The sequence below is a fragment of the Cyclopterus lumpus genome, chromosome 15, assembly GCF_009769545.1.
Source record: "Cyclopterus lumpus isolate fCycLum1 chromosome 15, fCycLum1.pri, whole genome shotgun sequence".
In the NCBI taxonomy this organism is placed as follows: domain Eukaryota; kingdom Metazoa; phylum Chordata; class Actinopteri; order Perciformes; family Cyclopteridae; genus Cyclopterus; species Cyclopterus lumpus.
In genome coordinates this window covers 13995754-14005726 of record NC_046980.1, presented here as the reverse complement: position 1 = coordinate 14005726, position 9973 = coordinate 13995754, and the positions used below count along the sequence as shown (strand labels likewise).

Below are 9973 nucleotides of genomic sequence, written 5' to 3'. Positions count from 1 at the left end.
CTACCTCTGAGGACCAGAAAATGAACTTAAGAGTGAAACACAGTTCTGATCTGATGAGGCATGTTTGTTCAACAAGGACGTGTCAGTGCATCTGAAATGGTACAATATGTTTTGGCCACACCAATACAAACCCAACTGTATTTTACATCTAAGTCTACTAACGTCTTGGTTGAGATGTCACATGATAAAATAATTCACGGGATTAGTGATTCATTCGGGATAACCATCTTTACTGACATGTTTGGACCCATCCTTAAATGAGAGATACTCTGGATATTCTGTTCCTGTTGCTATGATACATTCATGGGTTAAATAATGGTCAGATTTATTTAGGAAAAGAATTCAAGATGGCATTTTTACTGTATATTAAGTGCAGCTGGAAAGCTCACAGGCATCGATTAATTAGACTAAACAATGAAAGGTAATTAGGGAGTGTATGTAATTACATTACAAAAATCTCTCGCCATCCAAATAATTCAAAGTGCAGATTTTTACCATCTGTAAGAACTTCCTCTGATATAAATGCATGCAATACATAATACCAGATACGTTGTAAGTTCCATGTTCGTAATGGAGGGTGTGGATGCTGAGAACTTACATACCAGCACAGCATAGTCATGTGTCTGGTTATACATGCCAGATACGAAACATTAATTCAGCCAGCCAATCAGAATCATTCCTCATTGGTTTGTCTGAAAAAAACAGGTGCTAGAAATACAAAAACATCCATAAGAGTTGGTAGAAACATACACATGCAGATGAAATCTTAAAACCAAATCCAACACACAGGAGCACAATGACGATATGGTGATGAGGTCTTCTTTATTTATTACTTATGTACAGGTACACACAGAATCTCTCTTACACACAAACACACACATGCGTCATTCAGGCGGCGCTGACACTCCTCAACATGGTGACAGTGGCTGAACCTGTATGTGTTTGAGCATCAAACCTGCTCCTCTCAATGCTGAGTTTGGATTCAAGTTGTCATTATCACACACACAGACCGCACACACACTGCTGCGCCATGTTGGAGGCCCATTCAGGTGCCTGAAAAAATCCTGAAATAATATTGGCTCTGTCCTGAACCAACAGTAAATTAATGTGCAAAAGACAGAGGTATGTTGCGATATTAGACAGTGCATACATCAATGTCATATTATTTAAGTGATGGAGAGACTTTGAATGCATCTCAGCATTTCAAGTTAAGACTAAAGTTATGTTTTGATCTAAATACATTGCATGACATAAAAAGAAACTTATTTTGCTGGCACAATCTTCTTAACAGCCTCTAAAACATCAGCAACCTGCACTTTATTGCCAAACTCCTTCTCGCGGTGTTCCAAGAGAATCCCCTGCAAAGACAACATAAAAGTTAAAATACAGTTTTATAAAACTCTATTGAGCCAAATGTCCTTGAGGAGTCCCACTCCGCTCACCTGGTCTCCTGCTCCGAAGACAAACACTCCGCCCAGGACGAAGCCCTCGCCATTCATGTTGCCCTGGTAACCTGACCTCCAGGCCCGCAGGAAGTTCTGCCACACCCCGAGGCGAATGAACCCCAGACCCCCCATCTTTCTTTTCAGCGGGCCGTAGAAGATTTTCTACAATCACACAGTTAAGTTTCAGTCAGCCTCGTGGATTTATTAAACTATTGCTTTAACAGACACCATTACTTTATCACCTCTTTTGTCAACTCTCCAGTTGCCCCTTGACAGATGAGAACAGTAACGCTGAAAGACAACTTAAAACCTAGTTGTAAAGCTATGTCACTCATTTTCATTTTCCAGCTAATGATCAATAGCCTATTCCCATAGTAGGATCATTAAAACATATGATAATTGCTCATTCAACCAACAACCTAATGATAGTTAATCAATTGTTTCATCGCTTGTGACACAGAATGGGAATAATTTCTGTTTTTCTGGCTGCTTCTGTCGTCAAAGACAACAAAACAGGTTGTCATTGTCAGCATGGGCTGCAGGGGTGCCAGTCCTTAAAAGGTACTTAAAAAAAGAAGTAAGACGGTTTTAATTGTAGTTTAGACAGACAAAGGAAGAAGAGTAACAGTGGCTCTAGAAGACCTCCTGTTATCTACCACCGCTAACCTTTTCATCGATGTAGATGTCCCCAGCGAAGTGCGGTCTGAAGTCCTGGATCTCTGTGCCGATGTCCTCCTTCACCACAGCAACCAGAGGGACCCCAAGCTCTTCCAGCTGGGCCTTTAGAGAGGACAGCTCAGAGGCCTCCTACAGAGGGAGAGGGAGATACCATCAGGGTAAATATTACTTTCATACATTGTACGCATTTAAATTCTGAGTCATGTGTAACACCCTCTCCTCTGTCATTCAGAAACATTTGGTATCACCTCTCTGCACAAAAATCACCCAGGCCGCCGTACGGCCATGACCACAGCCCCGTTCTTGTCCCACAGGCTCTTTGCTTTAATGACATTCTCATCTGCAGACAAAACAAGAAGGAATGGTTTCTAAAACAAGGCCGACATGTCTCTGATAAAAAAGAAAGCACAGGAATGTCATGGGTTTTACTGCCGCATAAATTAAATCAATCTAGTATGTGGAAGATAACAGATGCTGCTTTCAAACTGAGAAAAAGTTAAATGTTCATGGTTACATGAAACATCTAACTGTAACTCCTCTACCTTCAGCTTATGACAAAGACCCGTGCAGTGATCTAATCTGTAATACCAGCAGATTTGAGAAAGCAGCTTTGCCTTAAATCCCACACAACATCTCATTCAGTGCATGTACAATGCATTCAAACATGCAACAGTCGAGACAACCGGAAATGGCTGATTCTGTGCCGATGTATTGTTAATTCTCCTCATATGGGTTTAACAACAGCTGTTGTTGAGACTACCAGGCTTATTGGTGGGTAACATCATTACACAGCCAATCAGAAAGCCCACCTACCATCTCTGGTGGAGCGCAGGTCGGCCTCTTCCAGGTTCTCCAGGGTCGCCTGAACAGCTTTAGGAAGACACAGATCAGTGTTGGCCAGGAAGACCCCGGCAAGTGCAGCACCAACAGCACCCAGACCCAACGACCACATCCCCAACCCGAACAGCGCCCCCTCCAGCCCGGACACGGTGGACAACACTGCAGCGCAAACAGGCATATACAGTATGTGTGTCATATATTTCACACATGCTCAGAATAAAAGATAAACATTCTTCGATTTACAGTTTTTGCAGGTTGTGTTAACATTGCCTGTAGACATGGTGATAGTTGCACTTTCTTTCATTCTCAGTTCTTACACAAGGAGACCTCAGACCTCCAAGGCTGAGAGACCAACAAGACCATGCTTGCAGATGTTGTCTTGTGTTTGAGGGTACCCTCTTATCACTTCACTCTCATCTGAAGCTCATCCGTGACCTTAAATAGCTCACATACTTACGAAAGGAGATGGGATTCTGCTCAACATGACAGATAGCCAGTTTGTAGATGCTATATTTGCTATATTTACTGCAGCTGGTTGTTTTTATAATGAGTCACTCTGGGACTGCTAACTTTGTGTTTATTGGGCTTTCTGTTGTATTTAATTTGAAATTTTACAGTGTAATCGTAGGGCTGCAACTAACAGTTTTTTCATTAACAATTAATCTGTAGAATATTTTCTTGATTGTTTTTGAAGATATTCATTTTGCAGCAAATACTGACTTATCATTTCAGCTGCGGTATTATGTACTGCTTTTTTATTATTATTATTAGTGAAGCAATTCATCTATGAACAATGGATGAAACCATGAAGTTCACAAAGGTTATTCATTGCTCTTATCAAATTATTTTACAAAAATCATGATAATATAGAACGATTACTTTATTTTGTCTGCTTTCATAACACTCTTCATTGTCATGAAGCTTTAGAGTCACTTGAGCTCAAAGTAGGTGGACAGCAGAGAAACACTGTGCACAGGTCACGGCTGTTAAAGCTGTCTACAACTAGCTCAACGTTTGTGTTTTGGTCGGGAACAGCTGGCTGTGTAGGCAGTCAAATATGTCCTTGCCTGAAGCAGGCTTGTCAGGACTGGCTGTGGCTCTACTCTGGTGAAGCAGAGCAGTCTGGGTTCTTAGAAACTGGGTTCTGGCTGCGGTGGAGGGCTGGCTGCTCATGGCTGTGCTCCCCAGAGAGAGGGCAGAGCAGCGCAGGGAGAGGCTCCACCTCAGAGCTGTCGAACACCTGGTCAGAGCGAGCATCGGGACCGTGGAAAAAGACTCTCTTACTACAAAAACCCTCAAGATTTTTCTGAAAGAAAGAAACAACCCTTTTTTAAAAAGTTAAACCACTTGTGCCATGCTGCATTTGATTTGACAGACTTAAGAGAGAAAATTACCTTGGGATCTTTCTTCATGATTAGACTGCATCGATAAAACCGTATACCCACAGTTTAACCAGTTACCCAAGTTGTATCTATGCTGACGCTAGTAATTTACTACCCTGAAGAGTGTGCAATTTCAAAATGAAAGAACAATAAAAGCATGAAATAGAAAAGGTGTGATTCTTACTATGACAGTTCTGCATTTGCAAACCAAACTCCTATACTGTATGCACCCAAAGCTCTCGCGTGTGGTTAACACAACAACGCACACCAAGAATTCAATTAATATTATACACAGAGAAATTCATGCACTGAGAATTAAAAATGTACACTCTTGCAGATATCAGAGAAGAGTAAACAAATTGAAAAGTAAGAATTTCGTATACTAACTTGTTTCCATGTCCAAAATGCAAAGAAATTATTATTCTCCTGGGATTAAGCTCATCCAGTTTCGAACAGTAAATCACCGAAATATATTTGTGTTCTGACACTTGAGAACAGGGAGTACAAAGGGCTGAAAGAAATGATAACCAGCAGCCAATAGAGACAGACGGCCACGCCTGCAATGTGTCTGAAGGGTGAGCGGTGAGAATCGCTGTCAGCACTGGCACTACCAGTTACAAACATGTCGAAGTGTTGGCCAATACTTTCTACACAATTATAAAAATCTAATAAAAAAAGAGTTGCATAACATATATAAGGAGATGCCTGAAGATGAAGGATCACGTTCTAGTGTTTAAAAGGAACTGTACTGCTGTACCTTTTTAGGTACTTTACTTGAGTTGTTCCTTTAGATTGTTCTTCTCCACTACCACGTTACTCAGAAGAAGATTCATGCATAACATGATCGGCTTCTGAAATATAATTACCTCGCACTCAAACATATACCCATTCACATGCTGCCTACATCTTAATCCATTAGTAATAATAATCCAATAAAATAATAATGCACTGCCTCTGATACACAATGGAAATATTTGCTGATGACAACATTGCCTTTTACTTCACAAATAGTTTAAACTTTTAAACTTTTGATGGTGGTATTGATAGTATAATTTATAATAAATTAGCTAAATATTTCTTCCACAGCTGACTTTAAGTACTTTTTAAATTGTGTATACTTTACTTGAGTATTTCCATTTTAAGCTACGTTATACTTCTTCTCCACCACTACATTTCAGAGGAAGAAATTGTGTGTTTTACTTCACCACATTTATTTGACAGCTAAAGATAATAGTTACCTTGACTCAGATTTTTTTATTCATGATTACCTAACTTGAATATGACGATGTGTCATAGATGTAACTACCCTACAACAGTATATACAATAGTTAAACATTTAAATGTTTAATAAGCAAGCTTAATACGTATTGACTAACAAACCTAAATTGATTTGTACCTGTCATTAATGTGCATTACTGTTATTTGTATTATTGTTCTGGCTTCATTTATGATATGATAACTTATTAATGATGAGTTTAACTCGTAAAGGATGCCACTATGTATTTCACCTCTGACCTAACCCCTAACCCCTAACCCTACATGTTAAGATGAGGACTCTCACACAGCTGAACCAGTAACCGTCCTTTTAACCGTCAGATAAGCTTCACGTGTAATCAATGACAGAACCTAGTGGCTCCACAGACGACACTTATAGTTGTAGCCGAAACAGGACGAGAATATGTTATTTAAGAAGTTATTCCGCGAGGGGGACATAATCGAGACAGACTTTCAGTGTCCTACGCAGTGACTGTGGTCACTGTCACGGGAAAGCTGGTGACGACAGCGACTTGGATCAACGGCCGATAAACCCGCTGTGGGCTCGGCTAAACGAGTCCGCCTTTGGCTCCTTGAGTCCGGGCCTGGAGCTGGCACGAGGCTGCTAAAGCGAGTGCACCTGTTCAGAAGCTCTCGCTTGATATAAAGTGAACGGAATAGTTGTGTAACAGAGACACACTCACCGAAACCAATGACGCGACAAGCAGCGCCTCTCTGAGCGGACGCTTTGTAAACAGATGTCGGCGCATGTGCACTAAACTATCCTGGGGAGCAGGCAAACTAATCGAGTAAAGATAGATGGCCACGAAGATTTGGCATGAATGTTTCAGGAGCAAAACAAGGTCAAACTAGATATACGGACAGCTAAATACCCAGATAATCGTTCTGTGAGCATGATTGGTTTAGTGGTTTATTACATGGCAAACACAAAATGCGTTTCATCACTTCAACAGTTGTATCTCCCTCATGTCATGCCAAGACTGCCTTGTTAAGTGGTGGATCTGTGTGCTAGCATCCGACCTGTTCTCTCAGCAGAGTTTAGAAACAATTCTTCATTAAAACACACAAAGGACCATCACGCAACCAGGACCAGAACAGCAGACAGTGTGTCAGTTCAAACTGTTAAAGTGACACATTTGAACCACACAGTTGTGACACTGCATAACATATAATCAAAAGGGGAATGAGAGCAGAAATGGTTTTGATAGGCTATGCTGTGGTGTAGAGAACACTTCTGGGTCAGGCTTAAGTAATACATACATACAAATAGAGGCATGCTGCAACCATTATTATGTAATGCCTCACTAACAGGCCCATCATTCATATATTTGAGGTCTATCTGGCCATGTGGTCTTGTATTGTACGGGCTGTTCTGAGTACTGCCAGCATATTTACTTTATCCCCAAACTCCTTCTCGCGGTGCTCCAGTAGAATACCCTGGGGGAAGAAAACACAATTTTACCACATCCAGATACACTTTTTAGAAAATATGTATTATTTATTATTTATAATGTACTGCCTACCTGATCTCCAGGCCCAATGACAAAGACTCCACCCAGGACAAGTCCTTTGCCTCGTAGGTTTCCCCTGAAGCCCCTCCTGTAGGCCCGCCAAAGGTTCCTCCACACGCCAATACGCAGAAACACAGAGAGAAACATCCACCTCTCTTTAGGGCCGTAGAAATTTCTCTATGAGATGAACATAAAGGCAGTTTATTGTCTTAAATTGTGTAACCCTACATGTTTCACTTAATATCTTAAAGCCATGTGTAAAGGCGGACCTTCTGATCCACATAGACCTTCCCAGAGAAGTACTTCTTGAAGCAGTCCAGCTCCTTGCCAAGGTTTTCTTTTACCACGGCACACAGAGGGACTTCAAGGTCCTGTAGCTGGGACTTCAGAGAGGACACCTCAGCAGCCTCCTGGAGAGAAACGGACAGAGGGAATTAAATGATCAAATAGCAAAGTTAACCAGTTTGGTGTCTCCAGAGTTCTTATTACTGATACACGTATAGTCATGTGATTTAGTACCTCTCTGCACAATAATCATCCAGGTCGTCGTACAACAATGACGACAGCTCCGGTCTTGTCCCACAGAGTTTTGGCCCTGTGTCGCTCATGGACTGAAAGAGACAAAGTCGCAATATTATTACTGACTCTTCTTCATTAGCAATAACTGAAGAAATCCATAACTTCTCCCTAATGAATGATGTTTGAGCCAACTTCAAATTTGTGGATTGATTTGTGTGCTGTCATACTGTAATCTCTAAAGTTGGATTTTGACATGGCATTCACCTTGGTCTAAATCGTATATTTGTAAAGACAACAGCGGTTTGTGTCAATCAATCCTAATTCTGAGAAGTTCAGAGAAAAAATGTAAACATTTTGTTACTACAAATGAACTTTCCCAGACAGAGTTTCCTTGTTGAGCTGCGATAGAAGAATAGCAACACAGAGAGAATGTCATAATAAAAATCTGTAACTGCAGTGCAAAAGTGCAGCATGTCTTCAAGATGATAGATTCAGCTCTTTTCTGTTTTCAGACTCACCGCCTCCGGTGGTCTTCAGTTCTGTTTCCTCCAGCACTTCTAGGTTGGCCCATGCTGGTTCGGACTGGAACCAGTCTGTGACGGAGCTGATGAACTCTACAACAAACAGGCTCACCGCCTTTAGGACCACGGTCACGGTCACCATGACCCTAAACTCGCTCCGCAGGCCACCTGTACATGTCAAAAGATTCACTTTCAAATATGCTTCTGGTTCATGAGATTTGTACAGGATTTAAATGTTTTACCTCAACAGTCAGCTTTAGCATGGCTATTTATATCTGTACACAGCTTAACGGGTGTGTTTTTTAATTGATGTACTAGATGATCAACATACTTCTCTTTGTTCAGAAAGCAGGAATGCATTGGTCCATGTGACCGCTTGACACTCATTCAGCATTTGATTGGATTAACAACATGCATGAATTACACACATTAACAAAAGAAATATACCAATATCATGAAAAAAAAGGTAAATATTGTAACCAAAAGTGTAAAAAGATGATACTCACCAGCCTGTGCCTCGCTGCTAATGTGGAGGAATCTGATGTTTGCAGCCAGCCCCTTAAGCCGTCTCAACTCCGATCAGTCTAATCGCAGCGAAAGCCTTGCTTATGTGAACAACGTGATAGGAATTCCTCAAAGATTGCTGTGGAACAAGGCTTATGTTGAGCTCAATCCTCAGTACCAGACTCAGCATAGTGCAGAGTGGAGCTTACTCCAAAGAGCATTGTAACAGCCTTTTTTTATATTTATTTAATCAGTTATATTTCATTGATTATGTCCAAGCTGTTACCATCTAATAATATAATAACTAACCAGCATCTGCAATTCAGTATTTAAGAACAATGTATTATACACATTCCTTCGGTCTCCTGATCTTTTTAGTTAAATCTCGTGAATTTCTTATTCTAACTGCTGATATATATATATATATATATATATATATATATATATATATATACACACACACCACACACACACACGTGTCAGTGGAGAGTATAAATGTGTCTTTTTATTATCTCCATCTCTTTCAGGTCAATCCCAAAGTAGCTGCAGAGGTCCTGAGCCCTAAGTGTTCAGAGCAAGTCCGACCCTTGCAGGAGGTTAGTGACATTGCAGACACAAGTCTGCTCAGTGACTAAATTCAGAGATACAAGCTATTTTATTACAGCTTAATCTGACAATAGTTTTCTCAATTAATCGATTCAATAGATTGTTAGGAAATTGTAATACCTGAGGTGAAAGATGTTATCTTATCCAGTCATCCAACCCAAAAATATTCAACATGACAAAGTTCAGCATCAAATCCTCACGCTGGGTCCTGCATTGTTTTTTTTTAAAAAGGTTCAAGGTGAGTGTAGGGTGTGTGTGAGGGGTTTGAACGTGAGGGGTTTGAACATACATTACCTCTATGAACCTGTGTTGGAGTTGTATTGCTTTTTAATTACACTTTTGTGAAGTGAACACTTTTTCTCGCTCCTGCATAATGTGGGTGATAAAAGAGCATTGCTAGAGGGCTACTGGGTAATATTTCACTCATTGGTGGCAGCTTCTCAGAGGAATGTGCTGAGAGTCCAATATGGGCTGGAATAGAAACGGCATAGGATGACACTCTAAGCCCAGCTGCTGCACTCCCTCTGGCTGCTGTGTGTGTGTGTGTGTGTGTGTGTGTGTGTGTGTGTGTGTGTGTGTGTGTGGATGCATGTTTTTATTGTTGTAAATCATTTCACATGATCTACTATAATACATTATGGATGACCATTGGATTTTTTTAACCCAAATTACTTCATGTCAAAGTTAATGTA

General features: G+C 40.7%; 2 protein-coding genes across 6 annotated transcripts; both read right to left on the bottom strand.

Moving 5' to 3' along the window:
- Positions 1-803: 803 nt before the first annotated feature.
- On the bottom strand, positions 804-6367 carry LOC117743729 (peroxiredoxin-like 2A). 5 transcript variants are annotated; one of them, XM_034551508.1, is made up of 7 exons: positions 6304-6354; positions 4031-4269; positions 2937-3122; positions 2372-2463; positions 2112-2252; positions 1443-1607; positions 804-1358 (listed from the first exon to the last, which is right to left on the bottom strand). In XM_034551508.1, exons 2-7 carry the CDS (start codon positions 4218-4220, stop codon positions 1263-1265), a joined length of 870 nt encoding a protein of 289 aa, XP_034407399.1. In that variant the 5' UTR covers positions 4221-4269; positions 6304-6354; the 3' UTR covers positions 804-1262. The 5 variants fall into 5 exon arrangements, with proteins under 5 accessions (XP_034407399.1, XP_034407400.1, XP_034407401.1 ...); XM_034551509.1 differs by lacking the exon at positions 6304-6354 and adding an exon at positions 4733-6297; XM_034551510.1 differs by lacking the exon at positions 6304-6354 and adding an exon at positions 4358-4722.
- A 503-nt stretch (positions 6368-6870) lies between these two features.
- LOC117744303 (peroxiredoxin-like 2A) lies at positions 6871-8313 on the bottom strand. Its single transcript, XM_034552499.1, has 5 exons — positions 8169-8313; positions 7651-7742; positions 7401-7541; positions 7144-7308; positions 6871-7057 (listed from the first exon to the last, which is right to left on the bottom strand). The coding sequence occupies exons 1-5, from the start codon at positions 8311-8313 to the stop codon at positions 6956-6958; spliced, it is 645 nt and encodes a 214-aa protein (XP_034408390.1). The 3' UTR covers positions 6871-6955.
- Positions 8314-9973: the final 1660 nt, after the last annotated feature.